This window comes from Podarcis gaigeae (assembly GCF_964106915.1).
Source record: "Podarcis gaigeae genome assembly, chromosome: 7".
Classification (NCBI taxonomy): domain Eukaryota; kingdom Metazoa; phylum Chordata; class Lepidosauria; order Squamata; family Lacertidae; genus Podarcis; species Podarcis gaigeae.
The window spans coordinates 66,762,575-66,784,649 of NC_139683.1; the positions used below are offsets into that span (position 1 = coordinate 66,762,575).

General features: G+C 43.8%; 1 protein-coding gene across 1 annotated transcript; it reads right to left on the minus strand.

The window, feature by feature from the left end:
• Positions 1 to 6,206: 6,206 nt before the first annotated feature.
• Positions 6,207 to 22,075, minus strand: LOC310848361 (serpin B11-like). Its single transcript, XM_083747386.1, has 8 exons — positions 21,763 to 22,075; positions 17,499 to 17,677; positions 14,588 to 14,644; positions 12,587 to 12,724; positions 10,653 to 10,770; positions 9,884 to 10,026; positions 8,525 to 8,680; positions 6,207 to 6,974 (listed from the first exon to the last, which is right to left on the minus strand). Exons 2-8 carry the CDS (start codon positions 17,658 to 17,660, stop codon positions 6,576 to 6,578), a joined length of 1,173 nt encoding a protein of 390 aa, XP_083603512.1. The 5' UTR covers positions 17,661 to 17,677; positions 21,763 to 22,075; the 3' UTR covers positions 6,207 to 6,575.

A 22,075-nucleotide genomic window follows, 5' to 3' on the forward strand; every position in this document is an offset into this window, starting at 1 on the left:
AGCATAACATACAACAAGACAAACAATGAAATAAAAGACTTCCTTTATCCTGTATCTGGCCTCCTTATTTACTTCTTATAAACTGTTTCCTTTATGAATAATTACAGTGGTGCCTCAGGTTAAGTACTTAATAAGTTCCGGAGGTCCGTTCTTAACCTGAAACTGTTCTTAACCTGAAACACCACTTTAGCTAATGGGACCTCCTGCTGCCACTGCGCCACTGGAGCATGATTTCTGTTCTTATCCTGAAGCAAAGTTCTTAACCTGAAGCACTATTTCTGGGTTAGTGGAGCCTGTAACCTGAAGCGTATGTAACCTGAAGCGTATGTAACCTGAGGTACCACTGTATTAAGATTTTTCTAATTATAACTTAAATTGTCTTTCCAAGGTGCGAAAGGATTTAAAAGGAGGCAGGAAAGAGTTAAATGGGGAGAAGAGGAAATGTGGGAGGGAGCGGGGGGGGGGAGTTTAATGGAAGCATGAGAGGAGAGAGGACAAAGTTAAGCCACACAGGCAAGTTCTGAAGGTGAAATAAAAAGAAAAGGTATGGAGAGCGAGAGACAGACCCAGGAGCTACCTTGTTCTCTGGCTCTCTGCAAGTGACCTTGGAGTGGGTCTTCCAAACTGGCAGCCCCACCATTGCTTCACGTGGGAGATTTGCTGGGAGGGGGAGGATACCCCCCCCCCACACACACGGTGGGGAGGTGAGAGGTGCACAATGCTTAAGGAGAAGGCTCAAAGAAGGAGAGTGTTATGTACTGAAGTTCTCACCCTGGGCCAGCAGGGGGATACTGTAGATAGTTCAGGTCCACATATGCAAATAAGGGATTGAAAGTGACGTTCAGTGATTGGATAGTTACAGAAAATGGTTACTGTTGCATTCTAGTGGAGCTCTATATAAGCAGGCTGGCTGAAGCCTTCAGTTCAGTTCTTTTCTGGCCTGTGAATAAAGAAGAGCTGTTTGAAGAATCGCTGTGTCGTCTGATATGTTCACCCACAACTTAACAGAGAGGGTGGATGTGTAAGGGGGAAAGCGTGAGACACCATGGGCTAATCTACACTTGTAGTTTATAACGCTAGGAAAGGGTTATGAAAGCGTTTCAAAATGTAAGGGTTATAAGTATTATGTTTCGCTTACAAGGTTAACGATACATTGTTAAAACGTGACACCTAGGATTGGAATTGCCCAAAAAAGATGTTAGATTATTTTTGTATGCCACTACAGCGACAAGACTGCTACTAGCTAAAAATTGGAAATCTCAAGAAATACCAACGGTAGAAGAATGGCAGATGAAGATGTTGGTGTTTTTGGAGCTGGCCGTCCTGACTGGGAGAATCTGCCATCAGAAAGAAGTGGAACACCAAGAAGATTGTAAGAAATTTAAAGATTATCTAGCTAAACATTGTAATATAAGATAATTAGAAGGTACCTGAAAGTATCAAATAGGCCTAGGATTAGAATAAGAATGTGGTATAGTAATACAGTGGTACCTCAGGTTAAGTACTTAATTCGTTCCGGAGGTCCGTTCTTAGCCTGAAACTGTTCTTAACCTGAAGCACCACTTTAGCTAATGGGGCCTCCCACTGCCGCTGCACCGCCAGATCACGATTTCTGTTCTCATCCTGAAGCAAAGTTCTTAACCCGAGGTACTATTTCTGGGTTAGCGGAGCCTGTAACCTGAAGTATATGTAACCTGAAGCGTATGTAACCCGAGGTACCACTGTATGGAGTTAAGCCAATAAGAAAAGAGATGAAGACAGTTAATTGAAGGAGTTACTTATATTAGAAAGATGATCTTGGAGAACTGCTACAAAGGTGTCACAATGCAATTCAGTTAGAGGAGATTTGAGGAAGTCAGATAACAATGAAAGTTAATTTGGATTTTAGAAGTAACAAGTGTTTTTATTTTTATTTTTTTCCTTTTTTCCTTTTTTCTTTTAGTTTTTTTTTATTTTTTTCCTTTTTTCTTTTAGTATTGTAATGTGTTTCGTTTTGTGTCTTTTCTATGTTCTATTTGTTATAAATGTGGAAAATTAATTGAAAAAATTGAAAAAATAAAAAATAGAGGGTGCTGCAGAGCTATCCCATTCCAGAAACTGGGTAGTTTCACCTTGTGAAAAAGGAAAAGAAGCCAAATGTCCGGATGTTTTAGAACAATGTTCAAAAGGTGAGTGTAGATGCAGCCCGTGTCTCTCATTTCCCACCTGAACCTCATCGCTGTGGAGCAAGCAGTTTGCTTTCTCTTTCTCTCTGTCTCTCCCTTTAGCCAGGCAATGGTGTGTGTGAAAAGTCTCGGTGATGGGCTTATTCTGGAGGCATGTTAAACATTCTCCAAGCCCCACACTAAAGGAAATCAATGAGGGAATTAATTTTTAAAAAATCAAGGCAGCGCTGATTCTGTTTCACTGCAATTTGGTTTCCGCCAAATTCTATGCTATTCACCTCACCATAATTATTCATATAACTTCCATTCAATTAATTATATCTTATTTGCAGGCTTTAAGAAATGCACACAGTGACAATGTGAATGAAAACCAATCATACTCGCTTGACCGATTTCCATTCCTGATCACAGGCAAGCGGGCAAACTGCAAAATTTCCTTTTTCTTTTCCATTTACACTGGTATTTTCCAACACCCCTACATGTATATGATTGCAATGAAAGCTGCTTTACTCCATGGGTAGGCAAACTAAGGCCTGGGGGCTGGATCCGGCCCAATCGCCTTCTAAATCCAGCTCGGGGATAGTCCAGGAATCAGTGTGTTTTTACACAAGTAGAATGTGTGTTTTTATTTAAAATGCATCTCTGGGTTATTTGTGGGGCCTGCCTGGTGTTTTTACCTGAGTAGAATGTGAATTTTTATTTAAAATGCATCTCTGGGTTATTTGTGGGGCATAGGAATTAGTTCATTTCCCCCCCCAAAATATAGTCCTGCCCCCCACAAGGTCTGAGGGACAATGGACCGGCCCCCTGCTGAAAAAGTTTTCTGACCCCTGCTTTGCTCGGTGCAATTTATAGCAACTAGTGAGGGCGTATCATTGAGGACGTAACCCTAATGCCACCTTTAGCCTTCAAAGCAGCTGTGAAGATCTGCTGATTAGTAACAAAATAAAGTAAGGTAGGAAACCCTCGTCATAATTCTTCCACGTCTGCCTATGTATTGCCTCCCCCACTCTAGCATCAAAATAGGCCATGATAGGTTCACATCAAGGAATTATTTCCTGCCTTTGTACATTTACTACCAGAACTGAATTTGGAGCTCAGTTCAACATGGCTCTACATAAGAACATAATAAAGTCTGCTAGATCAAGCCGATAGCTCACTTAGTCTAACTTGTTATTCCCAAAGTGACCAACCAGCACGAAAGCAGGAGCTGAGCAAACAGCACTTTCCCCTCCTGTGGTTTTCAGCAACTAGTATTCAGAGGCATACTAGGGGTAGAACATACCCATTTTGGCTGGTAGCCATTGATAGTCCAGTCAAACTCTGCCCCATAGTCCATTTTTGTGTGTGAAGTAGGATATGACTAAAGCCTCGGCCCAGCAGAGCAAGGTGGGTGCGGTCCGCCCCAGGTGTCATCCCTTAGGGGGGTGACATCGCTGCCCCACCCCCTGGGACGCTCATCGCGGGCGGCTCACCCCTGAGATGCGCACCCCCTGGGACGCTCGCCCCGCCCCTGGGATGCTAGCCCCGCCCCCACAGATGGCTAGCCACACCCCAGGTGCACGCTGCTACAGGTGGCAGAGCAGCTATCTCTGCCAATGCAGCCCAGTATACCTGAAGGTGCGTCTCCACCCCCATTGTTCAGCCCGGTCCATCTCCGAGGGCCTTCTGGAGGTTCCCTCGCTGTGAGAAGTGAAGTTACAGAGAACCAGGCAGAAGGCCTTCTCGGTAGTGGCGCCCGCCCTGTGGAATGCCCTCCCATCGGATGTCAAGGAAATATACCTGACTTTTAGAAGACATCTAAAGGCTGCCCTGTTTAGGGAAGTTTTTAATCTTTGATGTTTTATTGTGTTTTTAATATTCTGTTGGGAGGCGCCCAGATGGGTGGGATGATGATGATGATTTGCATTGAAAGGACTGGCCATCCAGTCTCTGCCAAGCACTTTTCATGGAACTGACTGCTCCTAGTCTATATGGACACAGAGAAATACAGAACAGACCACCATATTCTTTTCTCTCCATTGTAGAGACAAATCTGGTTCCGTTTCTCACTGGTCCTGGGGCTGCTGAGGGGAGGGGAAGGACCCCGCAGCCCCAATCACTGGCCAGAGAACTAGTGGCTACAGAAAGGCCATCTCCCCTTCAAAGCAATCTGGCTCCAACTAGTCTATCTCTCATAATATTCAGAGGAGTCCTCATCTACTTTTCCTTTCCACTGCCCTTCCCTTTTGTTCCTGTTCTTGTAACCCTGAGGGAGGAACCCATGTCTTTATTTCGATATATTATTAAATAATAATAATATAAATCCCACACAGCCTAAGGGATGGTCTTCGCAGAAGATTAGGTGTAACTGACTCCCAACTGGAAGGAACAATGCAATTCTTTCTGGCAGGGCCTGTCCAAGGACAGTTGTGGAATACGTTTGCGACATCCGTGTCAGATTTGGAGCAAGCGTTTCCCATGTGATGTGTCTGGGGGGTGGGGGGTGGAGTTGGCTAATTCTTTTATTTATGGCCCTGCAGATTGGATGGAAGGAATGAGTGCCTTTTGTGAGCAGTCATACCTTGGAAGTTGAACGGAATCCGTTCCAAAACGTTCCAAAACCAAATTGTGGCTTCTGATTGGCTGCAGGAAGCTCCGTGCACTGCTCTGGTTCACCAGAAGCGGCTTAGTCATGCTGGCCACATGACCTGGAAGCTGTACGCCGGCTCCCTCGGCCAATAAAGCGAGATGAGCGCCGCAACCCCAGAGTCGGCCACGACTGGACCTAATGGTCAGGGGTCCCTTTACCTTTACCTTTATGCTTTACTGTGGGTCATGCTGCACAGCAGGGTTGACCTCAGATTTCAGGGAGCACTCGGCACAGTGCCCCGCAAGCCAAACTTTTTGGGGCTACATCAGCTTTTAGCTCAGGGAAGGGTGAAATGCACTGCAAAGCACTTTGCATGTTTACGATGAATCATGGTTTGAGGCTCTAAGGGAAGCTTGTTCTTGTGACAGCCAATGAGAGGCACCTCCTTTGAGAAAGCAACTTAAAAGAGCCTGCAACAATTGCCAGGAGTGACACTTAAACCTGGAAGTTGTAAATTCTTTGGAGCTTTCAGCACTAAAGAAACCACCCCATTTTGTAAGAGGAATTTTGGTCCTCTTTTGAGGACTATGAAGGAGGACTGAAAGAAATGGAAACGTCTTGGGTTTTCCAGGTTGGGTTGAATCGCCACTCTTAAAATGATGATCCTTCATAGATTTCCTTCTCTGTTCCAGACTCTTCTCAAGAGTATCCCCTTGCATAATTTTCAATGCTGGCAAAAAATATTTGATACTGTCAGTGGGGCAGGTCACTCTGTAAATTGATTTTGTATCACGGGATTAAGGAGGGGGAATTTGGCATGCCTCTTTTAAAACCAAATCATGAGGCATTCCAACTCAAGCAATTAATCCACCCCATCAGTTGAACTGGGACTCAGTTCAGGGATATTTTCCACTAATGCCCTCCCTTTCCTCCCTCACAAAACAGAATCTCAAGAAAATATCCATTTCTGGACTTGAAATCTGGGCACAATAGTCTAAACAGCTCACTCTTCCCTCTTGGTTCCCTTTTGAGATCACCTGTGGTTTCTGCATTCGTTTAAACACCAGCAATATGAGGACTGAGAAGCAAAGGGTCTCTACAGGGTCCAGGACCTCCGTAAACAGAAGAAAAATCCTGACCATGCAACAATAATCCAAGTAAAGGAATCAAAACCTACATGGCTTCAGAAGATCAAGATGACTTCTTTTTCCTCACAGTGGCTTATGGTTCAGTGTGTGCTACAGTCCCTCACTATATTTGAAAAGTCGTGTGAAAACATTGGCTCTGGGAGACAGATCTTAAAGTGAGGAACATTGAGAGGGAATTGGCATATTTTTGGTGTATTCTTCCATTGAAAACCATTTCTGCAAACATTAAAGAATCAGCACTGAAAATAATCTGTAGGTAGCACTGGATTTCTGTACACCTCACCACTCATTAAGGACCCGGAATCACACAACAAAACCAAATATTTTGAATAGCTCACTTTATTTAGATTGTTGCTTTGGGTTTCGTTTTTCCTTCTTCGACACTTTGAGATTCTTCTCTTTTGGTTTTTGGATATGTGTTTTATTTTTATTTTTTGAAGCGAGGCTGCTCCCTCCTTATCTCCCTCTCCCCATTTCCTCTGTTTAAAGCCCCATGTTGTACATTAAAGTGAGTCTGCCTACATAAGCTGAAAGAGGTCCATCTTAGGTATTTGTACTTTTTTTAGGAGATGAAAACCCGGAAATATTAGCTAAACAGAAAGTAGAATATATGATTTTTGTTTCGGCACTTCTAACACCCTGGGCTTGCAACAAATGCAAAGGGCATGCATGTGATCATTTAAGCACCTGTTAAGGTGAATTATACATGCCCATAAATTGGATGCTCTGGTTTTTCTTGTTTCTCAAAAGGAAAATGAAGGGGTGATCAGCTATTAATTGAATTGGCATGCTTGTGGTAGATAAGCCCACTCCAGTGGCAGCTGCTGCCTCAGTGCCTTCTTCATTGACCACGATATAAGATTTATGAATGGCCTTGGACACAAACAGGTTTTTGCTTCCTGACATGCCAGACAAATCAGCCTTTCCTCGTGTGAACACATCTGTCATTCCTAAAGCTACCAAAAGTTTGTTGAGCTCATAAGTTTCTTCCAGCTTGAACTTCGGCACATAAACGTTTATCCTTTGCTTTTGCATGTTTTTCGAACTGGTCCATTCTTGAAATTTTGCGTAGCTGAGTTCCTTTTCAACCTGTCAAGTAAAAATAATAATCAATGCCAATTAAATATCTGCCCCCAGAAAAAGACGTGGGAAAAAAGAGAAAGACAAATGTTTATTTATTAAAGCGTAGGCAAAGAATATGTCTAAAAGCTCCAATATTGTTTACACCCTCCCCCCAAAAAATCTTTTGGAAAACCATTACATTTGTCTGTGAAAATTGTGGTTTCTTTAAAAAAATATCGGTGGAAATGTTTTCACAAATGAGAAGAGGAGAATCCTTAAGTTCAGCAGCATGTATTGTCTCTGCTTTAGAGTCCTTGATTTAACTTCTGTTTTAAAAGACACAATGGGCACATTCTGGGTCATTGAAAAGTGTACTAATCCTATACACATTTCCCAGGGCATAAAGCCCCAAGGAGAACAATGGGATTCTATGAAATTGCACTATAAACATAACAGTCCAAACCTCTTTTGTGCCAACGGTGTGGTGTCCCTCTGTCCCACCTATCAGACAGAAGTTGCAGAGTAATCAAGAATATGGTTGTTAATAAGTCCCCTTGTTGCAGCCCCATACAAAGATGGTAAAGGTAAAGGGGTAAAGGACTTCTGGACTGTGAAATCCAGTTGAATTCGGCTATGGGGTGTAGTGCTCGTATCTGCTTTCAGGCCGAGGGAGCCGGTGTTTGTCTCCAGACAGCTTTCCGGGTCATGTGGCCAGCAGGACTAAAGCGCTTCTGGCACAACGAGACACTATGATGGAAACCAGAGTGCACAGAAACACTGTTTACCTTCCCACTGAAGCACTGGTATGCTTTCAAACTCCTAGGTTGGCAGGAGCTGAGACAAAGCAACGGGAGCTCACCCCGCCATGTGGATTCGAATATAATAATCATTTATTATTTATACTCTGCCCATCTGGCTGGGTCTCCCCAGCCACTCTGGGTGGCCCCCAATCAAGTGTTCAAAACAATACAGCATTAAATATTAAAAACTTCCCTAAACAGGACAGCCTTCAGATGTCTTTCAAAGATAGGATAGCTGCTTATTTCCTTCACATCTGAAGAGAGGGTGTTCCACAGGGTGGGTGCCACTACTGAGAAGGCCCTCTGTCTAGTTCCCTGTAACCTCACTTCTCGCAATGAGGGAACCGCCAGAAGGCCCTCGGCGCTGGATCTCATGGGGGTGGAGACGCTCCTTCAGGTATACAGGACATCTGACCTTATAATCTGCAAGCCCAGGAGGCTTAGTGGTTTAGACCACAGCACCACCTGTGTCCCTGGGCACATGCAAAGATACACTAGTATTAGCAGACATTGACAATGCAGGCCTACTGGATTGCCCTGCTCTATGTCTGTTAAAATTACAAAATAAAACAGAATTGGCAACTGACAGGACAAAAGCTACAGTTCATATATCTCTATATTTCTCCAAGATTTCTTCAGTTGACTAATCAGTTGAACAATTTATTCTCATTGATCAGGTTTTTTTAAAAGCAATGTATGTATGTATGTATGCCTGCTACAAAGTTTTCAAAGTTGACTTCAATTCCTTGATCCTTTTCAGAAATCAAAGCAAATTACCTGGTGTGCACCTCCTTTCTTGTCTGGCAGTAGAATGAACATACTCATCTCATTCTTATCATAGGGAAGCTCAAGTATTTGCAGTGATGGATTTTGTATATAGGCCACATTGAATTCACCTTCCTTATTCATCATTGGCACATTTTTGCTCTGATTCTGTAGTGAATAAAGCAAGTAGTTAAGCATAAAATGTCATTTTTCGTGTGTGTAAAAGAGGTGGCTATAAGCCATATGAAGTACTGAGTATAGTAGGATAGCTGCAATGATTTCCAGTGTTGTACCTTTTTTGTTTAGCACCTTCGAACATCGGACCACTCTGGTATAAAACACAAATGTATTCTGTATCCCCAACGTACAATGCAATAGTCAGAGCTGGCCCACCAATGAGGCAGGATTATTATTATTATTTATTGAATTTTATACTGCCCTATGCCCAGAGGTCTCAGGGCAGTTCGCATAAAAAGATCACAGTGTATAAAATAAAAATAAAAGCAATAATACTCCCCCCCCCAAAAAGAGCCACATGTTAAAAGGGCATAGGATGTCAATCAGATCAACCAAAGGCCTGGTTAAAAAGGAATGTCTTTCCTGGCGCCTAAAGGTGTATAGGGGATGCGGGTGGCGCTGTGGGTTAGACCACAGAGCCTAGGACTTGCCGATCAGAAGGTTGGCGGTTCGAATCCCCGCGATGGGGTGAGCTCCCGTTGCTCGGTCCCTGCTCCTGCCAACCTAGCAGTTCGAAAGCACGTCAAAGTGCAAGTAGATAAATAAGTACCGCTCCGGCGGGAAGGTAAACGGCATTTCCATGCTCTGCTCTGGTTCGCCAGAAGCGGCTTAGTCATGCTTGCCACATGACCCGGAAACTGTACGCCGGCTTCCCCGGCCAATGAAGCAAGATGAGCGCCGCAACCACAGCTTTGGACAGATAAAGGTAAAGGTAAAGGTACCCCTGCCCGTACGGGCCAGTCTTGACAGACTCTGGGGTTGTGCGCCCATCTCACTTAAGAGGCCAGGGGCCAGCGCTGTCCGGAGACACTTCCGGGTCACGTGGCCAGCGTGACAAAGCTGCATCTGGCGAGCCAGAGCCGCACACGGAAACGCCGTTTACCTTCCCGCTGGTAAGCGGTCCCTATTTATCTACTTGCACCCGGAGGTGCTTTCGAACTGCTAGGTTGGCAGGCGCTGGGACCGAGCAGCGGGAGCGCACCCTGCCGCAGGGATTCGAACCGCCGACCTTTCGATCGGCAAGTCCTAGGCGCTGAGGCTTTAACCCACAGCGCCACCTGCGTCCCTTTTGGACAGATAGCTGGCCATAATAAATGGTGTTCCCATCTCCACCAGCTTTTCGGCATACTGTACCTCATTAATCCAGAAAGGTGCTTCCTTGGTGAGTTTCTTATCAAATTGGGACTTCCAGTTTCCTTTAAAATATATAGCATTCGCTAAGACCAAGCTAGTTGTTTCGTCAATAGATCCACTGGCCATCAGGTCCTTGATTTTACCTTTTTAAAAGACAGATTCAAGGTAAAATATTTAATAGTCAAAATGACAATGAAATTTTCAACCGTGTTAGTGTGTAACATCTAAAACATGAAGCTTATCCACCATTAAAGGCTTCATTACTTTTGTATATTTTAGAATTCTGTGGGCTGCTCAGTTCTTCTGGGAAACAAATCTTTCAATGCCATTCAGTTTCTCAATCTTCAATTACTTTCCCACCATTTTAGCATTTAGCTTGTGATTTATTTATTTTTTTAAAAGACCGCATGAACATTTGTATACATTTTTTGCTTGGAATTTTGCCTCAAACACTTTTTTGCAAGCAATTTTCTTCAATAGAACACATTCTTGTATGTCATTTTCACTAACATGCTTTTTTTTTTTTTGCCCACCTTTCCTCAAAATATATTTTTTTTTGTATGCATTTTTTGGAATGGAAAACTGCAATCAAAAAAATTGTAGATGTGTGGATTTCAAGTGTTAGATGCATTTCTGGTCCACATGTTTGCGTCCGAAGTATGAATTAGGTAAATTCACATTAAAATGTAAAGTGAACAAATTTCTCCCATATCCCTTTCCTTAGCTGATCCATTTCCAAATAAGTGAGACATAACTTCTGTTCCTTTACCATTTGTTTGCTTTTCAACCCAAGTGTTAATCTCATTTCTAGCTTCCTCTGGTTTTTTCTCAAAGTCCACTTTTTGCAACTCAGCATGGTACATCTCCTTTGTGCAATGTAAGAATTGCTGTATAGAATAATAATAAAAAAATAATGCAATTATTATTATTTAAACAATTTCATTGAATTTGTATGACATCCCTTCCTCCAAATCAGCCCAGGGCAGCAGAAGCTATGGCTGTCATATATATGTAATAAACGGGAATTTATTGTTTGGTATGGCATATGAATTTCCCCATGTTGCTCTCCTACTACTAGTTGTTTAGTGCCTGCTGTTGAAGAGAAGTAGAAAGCTTAGTTAAAAAGAAATATAGAATACAGTCATACTTTGGACGTCGAACGGAATCTGTTCCGGAAGTCTGTTCGACTTACAAAACGTTTGAAAAAAAAAGCGTGGCTTGTGATTGGCTGCAGGAAGCTCCTGCAGCCAAACGGAAGCAATGGAAGCCCCTCCGAATGTTTGGCTTCCAATTATAGTTCACAAACCGGAACACACACTTCTGGGTTTGTGACATTCGGGAGCCAAAACTTTTGGAAACTAAGCTGTTCAACTTCCAAGGTACGATTAATACTGTGGGATTTATGGAGCCACTTCCCTATTCAGAAGCAGTAGATGGTTCCTTTGCTTTTCCAGAATGTTCCTCAAGGAGGTGCCTTCTGGACACTGAGCGTTGCTCAGATCTTCTGGTAACTAACAGTCTGGAGGTGAGACACATGGAGATCACTGTGGTGAAGCCATAGGTCCATTCTGCTTCTTCTGCTGCACACAAAGCTCTCTGTGCCTTCCCCTCCCTCTCAGGAACCAGCAATGTTGCTCAGTGTTCAGAAGCCAGGTGAGCAATGCTGCCCTACCTGAGCCACCCCATTAAACGCTACTGTGCTCTTCCTGACTTATGTCAGCCTTCATTTTCTTTCATGATACTTCCCCCCCTTACGTCAAATGTCAGACAAAGATGGAGCTGAACTCATTTATTGATTTATTATATTTGTGCCCCACCTTTCTCCCCAAGGGTAGAAACCTGTTGAGCATGGGCTCAACAAGTTTCATTTGTACAATATAACTTCCCCTGTGTCTCCTCTCCCTGCTGTGTTTACCCCACAGTGCTTCAAATGTTGTCCATCGGACTGGGTTGCCCCAGCCACTCTGGGTGGCTCCCAACAGAATATTAAAAACAAAATAAAACATAAAACATTAAAGACCAAACTGCAAGGTCCCCTGGCCAGAACCCCTCTGACATGATTTTATATCTCCTCACAGACACAGATAAGTATGTGACCTGGCGTGCAGCACTCTTTGCAACTGCCGCTAGGAAAATTAGAGCAAATTATATAGCCAAGGTAGCCACCAACTGTAAAGGAGATGAATTTATTTGACCCTATCTACAGCAAGCTATATTCTATCTTTATTACCAAACTCCGAATATAATTGCACGTTGTATTATTTAACATTGTTTAATATATTAGTGGCCATGTGATAATTTTAGCCTATAAATTTTATTGTTTAATGTCTTAATTTGTATATTAAGGTACTTTTATAGCTCTGTTTAGAGTAGGTAATGTCTTGATAATGTAAATGTTTTAAGTTTTTTGTATCAATTCAGTGTATTTTCTTTTAATTGTTGAATGATTCTGTGTACATTGCGGCAGCCTTTGGCTATGTGCAATAAAACTGACTGACTGACTGACTAAAGGCCAAACTTCAAAGGCCCTACAACTGCTCCCATGTACCATTTAAAACACTCTCCACTGTCAAGAAAAGAGATCCTAAATAGGCATCAGTAAAAGGAAGCGGAAGCATTGCTATCAATTTCATGTGCTCTCTGCTGCTCATCCAACAGCAATGTGTCTACACAGGGAGGAGCATAGAAAGTGTTCTTCCTTACCTGTAGAAACGTGTATTTCTCTTCTCCATAAAGCCTATTGGCAATGCTCAGTTCGAAATTTTTGTCATGATGGTTGATAGCTGCTAAGAGTGCTTTGAACTGGATGTGTGGTCCTCCCGGTCTGTCACACTGTGTATCCTTTAAATAGCAAAGGCTGTTTAACAGTACATCGGCATTCTCGTAAATATGGCTCCCAACGCCCTCCAAACCATTATGTGGACCAATCCCAAATCCGGAGTCAAAGTGAGCAGATAATGGAGAAATTGGGGGCTCTTCTGAGTGGAAGCACGTGCCCCCCTCCAAGGCATCCTGAACCAAACTGAATTCTCCCAAAACTCCAGGACTGCCTTGGAGCAGTCTTTGAAAGCGTATATATTTCTGTTGGGGAATAATGTTCAAAGTGCTTTCCTTCAGTAGGGATTGGCAGGGCAGTATATCCCTGAGCTCCAATTATTATTATTATTATTATTATTATTATTATTATTATTATTATTATTTATACCCCGCCCATCTGGCTGGGTTTCCCCAGCCACTCTGGGCGGCTTCCAACAGAATATTAAAATACAATAGTCTATTAAACATTAAAACCTTCCCTAAAGAGGGCTGCCTTCAGATGTCTCCTGAATCGCTGCCTGCTAACCAGAAGGTTAGAGGCACAAATACAAGATGGGTGACACCTGGCTTGAGAGCAGTACATGTGAAAAGGACCTAGGAGTCTTGGTTGACCACAAACTTGACATGAGCCAACTGTGACGCGGCAGCTAAAAAAGCCAATGCAATTCTGGGCTGCATCAATAGGAGTATAGCATCTAGATCAAGGGAAGTAATAGTGCCACTGTATTCTGCTCTGGTCAGACCTCACCTGGAGTACTGTGTCCAGTTCTGGGCACCACAGTTCAAGAAGGACACTGACAAACTGGAACGTGTCCAGAGGAGGGCAACCAAAATGGTCAAAGGCCTGGAAATGATGCCTTATGAGGAACGGCTAAGGGAGCTGGGCATGTTTAGCCTGGAGAAGAGGAGGTTAAGGGGTGATATGATAGCCATGTTCAAATATATAAAAGGATGTCACATAGAGGAGGGAGAAAGGTTGTTTTCTGCTGCTCCAGAGAAGCGGACACGGAGCAATGGTTCCAAACTACAAGAGAGAAGATTCCACCTAAACATTAGGAAGAACTTCCTGACAGTAAGAGCTGTTCGACAGTGGAATTTGCTGCCAAGGAGTGTGGTGGAGTCTCCTTCTTTGAAGGTCTTTAAGCAGAGGCTTGACAACCATATGTCAGGAGTGCTCTGATGGTGTTTCCTGTTTGGCAGGGGGTTGGTCTTGATGGCCCTTGTGGTCTCTTCCAACTCTATGATTCTATGATTCTAGGTAGGAGGGGGAGGGGAGACTATTGGGTGCACAGCACCCACCTCCTCGCTTCCTTCCCTTCCCTCCTCTAACTCTCGGTATATAGTAGCAATCTGGTGAACAGGAACAGCATGTGGCTGACCACAATTGCTTTTCATATATGACTTTGGTTATCCAAACCGAAGCCATTTCAACTGCGTTATAATCTCTGCATTGCAGATGAGGGTAGGGCCTGGAGATGGGAAGAACCATACCTAAGAGCTAAACCATGGTTCTTGGCTAAGGTGAGATTTGGAACAAGCCTTTGCAGCTTGAATTCTTAGTCACTACATTACACCAGCTTGACTTCCAAGAAAGCTGAGCCTCACAGCTGCACCCAGGGGTGCCAACTTGAATAAAATATTGGGGGTGGGGGGTGGGAGAAAGGTATGGTGCATGCACACCATTTCTCTGTAAATTTTGGTGCCCCCTCAAATATTTTATTGGGGGGCTGAAGCCCACTCGGCCCCTAGGAGTTGGCTGCTATGGCTGTAGCTGTTTATCATTTCAGATTGCCTCACATTTTGAAAGGATAATAAGCTAGATCCATATTATTCCCCCCCCCCCCAAAAAAAAACAACCCTAGTGAAACAGAAATGATATGCCAGTACTTTTTCAGCCGAGCCTGGAGAGCTTCCAGATCCAGTGACCTCGTTGAAGTGAAGGACCTGCAACACAAAATGTGGAATGAGAAACCGCAGATCTACTCCACGTCACTTTGCATCTTCTTTTCATCCTCCTCCAGTACTGTGAAAACTGTTATGTACTGAGCTGAATCCTAGAATGCAACAGCTTGATTGGTCACCCAATCCAGCTCCTGGATGAATCAGCAACCCGATTGGTCTGCAGAAGCAGCCTGGAATTAGCCAATCACGTGGGGCCCATTGTGTAAATAATGTATATATAGCTAGACGTTTTGGGGAAAGTTTTATTCATTGCTACTATGAGCTGAATAAAGAGCATGAAATTCACACTAGACTCTGAGTATATTTCAAAAGCACTTCATTTGAGCAGGGGGCTTATTGAAGTTTAGGGCAGGGGTTGGGAACCACGTTTCCCTGAGCTGTGATAACACCTCCTGCTTAGCTTCATGGAGAAATGTGTGTGTTTGTGTAGAAATCTCTGGCTTTTGTGGGGCTGGAGTATCGCCTACAGCACAGAGTGTTGGGATACTGCCAGGGAGACAGAGGCATCTGGAAGGCCTCCAAGTTGTCTCCAGACGATCACCGGTCTCCCGTGGAACAGAATCAGTCAATTAGCGACACGAGCCTCAGAGACATTCCAAGGCCCGTGCACACCCTTTCAGCAGAGTCTCCACAACGAAAGGATGCAGACAGGAGAGCATACATATTTACAGCTTTATTCAACGTAGATCAGAACAAAGGAAAAACATGACTGCTTGCCTCCGTGTCCAGGAAAACAGCCGGAACAAAAGCTATATACAAAATGGAAGTTCCCAGCGAGAACAGTGCTGGGAGTAAACAGGCATGTGACACAAAACAATCATGCCTGACTCTTTTAAGGTGGAACGGAAATATCCTAACACAGAGGACAGAGTCGTATCTATTACCCTGCCCACTTTTCCCTCTGGTCCCGCCCACTTTTGTCTCTGGCCACACCCAGCACTGGCATGCAACCCCTCAGAAAGTTTCCCTCAAGGGAATGCTGCACTTGGACTGAAAACCACTTCCCACAACTGCCAATGGGGACCATATACCGTATTTTTCCCTCTATAACACTCAGATTTTTTCTCCTAAAAAGTAAGGGGAAATGTCTGTGCGTGTTATAGAGCGAATGTGTGGTCCCTGGAGCCGTTTGTCCCAAGTGCATGGCAAAAATCAGGCAAAAATCATATCGTGCCGTCACGGAGGAGAGGAGGCTGCTGCTTTCCTGCATTCTGCCTCAGGGTCTTACTGCCCACCCTGTTCTGTTTCGGTTGCTGTTTGCTCAGACGGAACAAAGAGCAGTGAAATCCCCTCCCCTCCAGGCAACCCCTCCCCTCCAGGCAAGTAGAGAGGAAAGCAGAGCGTCCGCTCTGGTGCTGCTGCTGCTGCGTCTGGGGACTCGGCAGGCAGCGGAAAACATGCAGATGAGAGAGAGAGAGGGCTGGCTTGAGTGGGTGGGTGGACTTTTGCCTTCCTTCCCCCCCCTTTAAACCCCTCTCCTGCATTCTTAGCCAGCTGCTTCTCCGCACACCCCTCTCGTGCTCCTTGTCCCTTCTATATTTTTCCTTCCCTCCCCACTTAAAACGTGGTTACAAAGCACGGATCCACATGGATCCTCAGGATCTTTGCATTGGGTCACCTCAAATTCACCATCAGAGCACATAGCATGTCCATGGCTACAGCCTGCCCCCCAAAAATCACGCACCCACTGTTGCCTGGGGCTGCAATGGTGCAAAAACGTGGTTACAAAGCATGGATCCACATGGATCCTCAGGATCTTTGCATTGGGTCAGCCCAAATTCACCATCAGAGCACATAGCATGTCCATGGCTACAGCCTGCCCCCCAAAAATCACGCACCCACTGTTGCCTGGGGCTGCAATGGTGCAAAAATGTGGTTACAAAGCATGGATCTACATGGATCCTCAGGATCTTTGCATTGGGTCACCCCAAATTCACCATCAGATCACATAGCATGTCCATGGCTACAGCCTGCATCAAAAAAATCACGCACCCACTGTTGCCTGGGGCTGCAATGGTGCAAAAAAACGTGGTTACAAAGCATGGATCCACATGGATCCTCAGGATCTTTGCATTGGGTCAGCCCAAATTCACCATCAGATCACATGTCTGTGGCCACAGCATGAAGCACAAAAATGATACATCCACTGTTTCATTCAGAATGTTTTTTCCCTTGTTTTCCTCCTCTAAAAACGATGTGCGTGTTATGGTCAGGTGCGTGTTATAGAGCGAAAAATACGGTAACTAATAGTTGGTCCTTCACCCCACCTCAGATTTTTTTTGGGGGGGGGGGAAGACTCTTTCTCTGAGTCAAAACTAACACATTTCTTTTTTTATCACAAAGGAATCTAATTGAAGCCATCAAGGAGGAAGAATGACTAGCAGGAGAAGATTCCACATGGTTCAGGAGAATCAGGTGGCATCTTTTCCCTAACTTCTTTAAATGGGTCTCCTCAGTCAGCTACCACCCATTGTATTATCTGACTTTTGAAACAGGAGGTGTTAAGTTGTGGTTGAACATATCAGACAACACAGCGATTCTTCAAACAGTTCTTGGTTATTCACAGGCCCCGAACAGAACTGAGCTGAAGGGTTCAGCCAACCTGCTTATATAGAGCTCAACTACAAAGCAACAGTAACAACTTTCTGTAACTATCCAATCACTGATTGCATATGTGCAAATAAGGAATGAAGTGAAAACTTCATTTTAGCTGAGTGAAAACTATCTACAGTATCCCCCTGCTGGCCCAGGGAGAGAACTTCAGTACATAACAGTAGGCAATTGCATAATATGACAATTGGCATACACACAGTGGTGGTGGTGGGGTGTTTCCTACCTTCTCCATCTGCTTAGCAGTGTCTCCTCTGGCTCCAAGAGAGACCATGCCCAAAGCGGCTGCAATGTTCATGGGAGAGAAGAAGATGTTCCCTGAAGTGCTGTCAATCTTCTTGTGTAAATCAAAGGCAAATTTGTTGATAGCATCCACAAGGGTAGACATGGTGCTGATTGTGATATCTGGGACAAACATCGTCAGGTTAATTCTTCCGGTGGACTCCTTTGTATATAATCCCTTTTTATTGGTCTTATTTTTGTCTAAAGGATGAATATCTCCATAGAAAGGTATTCACATTACTTCAATTTTATTTAAAACACCTACACCCCACCTTTCTAAAAAGTTCAAGATAGAGAATACAATCTTGATGTCAGTGTAGGTTCTAAACACTGACTTGAAATGTTCCTTGAAAAAGTTTTGCCCTTAACAACAGGCTTCTTTATAAGGCAGGCTCTGGAGGGGAGGTTTGTGTGTGGTGGACAGGCTGTTGCTCTGGCCAAGATGGCTGAAGAGCAGGGCGAGATAGAATGATTCTCTGTATATAGTTTTATTTTACTTTATTAGACCAGTAGTTACATAAGTTAGATAAGCTGTAGTGTTAACTTGACAACAAATACTCTAAGAAGGGTGAGGAGTTTAGAGAAGAGCTAAACTGTGAAGAAGGATCGAGAAGATTTTCTGGGTGGCACTGCTGACTGGAGGAGGTACCCCAAATGACTGGCAAACTGCGCTGACAAGATAGAGAATATAACCAAGGTACTAATGCATCTCATTACTTAAAACAGAACTGCAAAAACTAGAAAACGGAAACATAACAGTAAAAAAAAAAAAAGAAAATCAACCAAGTTCCACTGAAATCACTAACAAGTAAAAGCCTTCAAACAAAAGTTCTAGCTAAAGTTTTTACCATGTATTGAACATTTATTTAAGTCCTCCCCCATCCAGTGGATTCTCTGTTGGTTATTAAGACTTTTTAACCAACTCTGTTGGTTATTAAGACTGATAACGAAGCAAAAGCAATTGTTTGCCTTCTGCCTGGCTCCATCTCCACCCAGCAGCTCCAACAGTGAGTTGTGAAACAGTTGGTATGCCTTGACCACACCTGATGATTAGGGCTATCAGTTTTAAATTGTGTCCTTATTAGGCAACCCAATCAAACATCGTGCTTGCACACTTAAGTGGAAATGATCTTCTCTTGGTTTGAGCTGGCCTTGCTTAGAACCAAGAGATATAACTCTAAACAAAGCTACTTTGAAAGAGGTGGAAGAGATGAGTTTTTCCCTGCCATTGCATATGCACAGACAACAGCAGTATCTCCCCCTTTTGGCATTCAATATCACCTAAAGTTTGCCATGCAGATTATCTGCAATCACCAACATTCACACTAACCTATAGGAAATAATATGAGTCTTATGACTGGAACTGTTGACTGAAACTTGACTGGCGTTGAAAGTCCTGCTAAAACGGTAGCGGGGATGGGGACTTTGTTTTAGCAGCAACTTGCATTGAAATCCCAACTTCAAGGCTTTAGACTCAAAGCACTTGATGCCATTTTGACATCTGGTGAGTGACAGGTGAGCAGATTCCTTCACCTGCCAAATTTGACTCACGAGCTAAATTCTTAAAAGGAGCTGGCCTGTCAAGTCAAAGGGGTTCCCCTCCCCTGTTTAACAAGCAAATACAATGGGTGCTAATTTGGGACTCTGGCATACATCTAGCATACATCTAGCCAGACATCCTGGAGAGTGAAGTCAAATGGGCCTTAGAAAGCATTGCTAATAACAAGGCCAGTGGAAGTGATGATATTCCAGCTGAACTATTTAAAATTTTAAAAGATGATGCTGTTAAGGTGCTACACTCAATATGCCAGCAAGTTTGGAAAACTCAGCAGTGGCCAGAGGATTGGAGAAGATCAGTCTACATCCCATTCCCAAAGAAGGGCAGTGCCAAAGAATGCTCCAACTACCGCACAATTGCACTCTTTTCACACGCTAACAAACTTATGTTTAAAATTCTACAAAGCAGGCTTAAGCAATATGTGGACTGAGAACTCCCAGAAGTGCAAGCTGGATTTCGAAGGGGCAGAGGAACCAGAGACCAAATTGCAAACATGTGCTGGATTATGGAGAAAGCTAGAGAGTTCAGAAAAAACATCTACTTCTGCTTCATTGACTATGCAAAAGCCTTTTTCTGTGTTGACCACAGCAAACTATGGCAAGTTCTTAAAGAAATGGGAGTGCCTGATTACCTCATCTGTCTCCTGAGAAATCTCTATGTGGGACAAGAAGCTACAGGTAGAACTGAATATGGAACAACTGATTGGTTCAAAATTGGGAAAGGAGTACGACAAGGCTGTATACTGCCTCCCTGTTTATTTAACTTATATGCAGAATTCATCATGCGAAAGGCTGGGCTGGATGAATCCCAAACTGGAATTAAGATTGCCAGAAGAAATATCAACAGTCTCAGATATGCAGATGATACAACCTTGATGGCAGAAAGTGAGGAGGAATTAAAGAACCTTTTAATGAGGGTGAAAGAAGAGAGCGCAAAATATAGTCTGAAGCTCAACATCAAAAAAACGAAGATCATGGCCACTGGTCCCATCACCTCCTGGCAAATAGAAGTGGAGGAAATGGAGGCAGTGAGAGATTTTACTTTCTTGGGCTCCATGTTCACTGCAGATTGTGACAGCAGCCACGAAATTAAAAGACACCTGCTTCTTGGAGAAAAACAATGACAAACCTAGACAGCATCTTAAAAAGCAGAGACATCACCTTGCCAACAATGGTCCGTATAGTTAAAGCTATGGTTTTCCAAGTAGTGATGTATGGAAGTGAGAGCTGGACCATAAAGAAGGCTGATCACCGAAGAATTGATCCTTTTGAATTATGGTGCTGGAGGAGACTCTTAGAGTCCCATGGACTGCAAGAAGATCAAACCTATCCATTCTTAAGGAAATCAGCCCTGAGTGCTCACCGGAAGGACAGATACTGAAGCTGAGGCTCCAATACTTTGGCCACCTCATGAGAAGAGAAGACTCCCTGGAAAAGACCCTGATGTTGGGAAAGTTTGAGGGCACAAGGAGAAGGGGGCGACAGAGGACAAGATGGTTGGACAGTGTTCTCGAAGCTACAAACATGAGTTTGACCACTGAGGGAGGCAGTGGAAGACAGGAGTGCCTGGCGTGCTCTGATCCATGGGGTCATGAAGAGTCGGACACGACTAAACGACTAAACAACAACAAAAGCATACATATAGCATAGACTAAGGCAGGCATCCCAAAACTCAGCCCTCCAGCTGTTTTGGGACTACAATTCCCATCATCCCTGACCACTGGTCCTGTTAGCTAGAGATGATGGGAGTTGTAGTCCCAAAACATCTGGAAGGCCGAATTTGGGAATGCCCGGGCTAAGGGACAGACCTGCTCCTACACTCCATTGTATTCAGTGCCTGTTTGCTATCCAGCCTAGGAATCGGATTTTGTTGAGCCTGCTAACTGACAATCTGAGGTTAGAAAGGACTAATCACAACCCCTTAAATCTTATCACAACAGGCTGGCAGGCTCGATTTTTCACCACAAAAAAAACAGAGTTCAGATAGGTTTCCTGGAGCTTAGGAACAAGTGAATGAGACCCCCTGACCTCACTGTCATATTACCCCACCTGATTCCCTTCCCGGGGAACACAGTGTCACCACCACAAAGAAGACACTGCTGCTGTTCTACCCTCAACCCTGGTGTAATCCTATACATATCTCCACTGAATTCAACGACTCCCCCAAGTACGTCTAAGGTCTAAGGCTGCAATCAACCCTAATTAGACTTACCTGGGAACTCAGTAAGAATTTGTTCTGAACAGAAATGCATAGGATTGCCCCTGAAATGCCTGTTTGCCAAAAGAGAGATCCTTTTTAAGGAGCAATGGGTAGTTAGCTTGTTTGGGAGCTACATATGTTGCCCCCTTCCCCCATACAAATAAGCAGATAGCTGAGCCTATGTATAAAATATCTGTGCTAAAGTGATGTCCACCTTTTTTGGGGTCCTGTGTTGATAATTTTTAAAATTGACTTATAAAGTATGTATGGAGAGGTAACCAGAATAAGTGCTCTTAAAATACATTTCTTGAATCTGGTTCCTCTCCATGGAAACCTAGCATTGTACCACCACCACCCCAAGCCTGTGTCCCTTAGAGGTAAATATGGATGTCCTAAGATTGAAAACCCTTCCTCAGTTAACAGAAGAGAGAAAATTCTGTACCAAGCTTACCTTTTCCTCTGTGGGAGTGATTCCAATGCTTTACAGCTGATGCAGCTGATGCATCTTCTTACGAGGCACCACTATTTAAAGCTGGAAATCAATCAAAGAATTGTTTTTGTTATGCACAGGTGCAATTTGGGAACTTCCTGGAGAATGAGTTTGTGGTGCCAGAAATTGCAAATGAATCTGCAATAGCAAGCCAGGTTGTCTAGAGCAGCAATCCTGGATCTATTAGTGTTGCAATTTGGGAATAGAGGTGGGGCAGGTGCTCCTGCGCCTTCAATAGAATTTCAGAAGGTGTAGCTTGTCACGAAAAGGTCAT

Coding starts and splice junctions, on each gene's coding strand:
- LOC310848361 (XM_083747386.1), bottom strand. CDS start 17,660: ATGTCTACCCTTGTGGATGCTATCAACAAATTTGCCTTTGATTTACAC. Junction 12,725..14,587: donor CTCCAGGCTCGGCTGAAAAA/GTACTGGCATAT, acceptor TGCTATTTAAAG/GATACACAGTGTGACAGACC. Junction 6,975..8,524: donor AGAAAGGAGGTGCACACCAG/GTAATTTGCTTT, acceptor TTTACTTGACAG/GTTGAAAAGGAACTCAGCTA.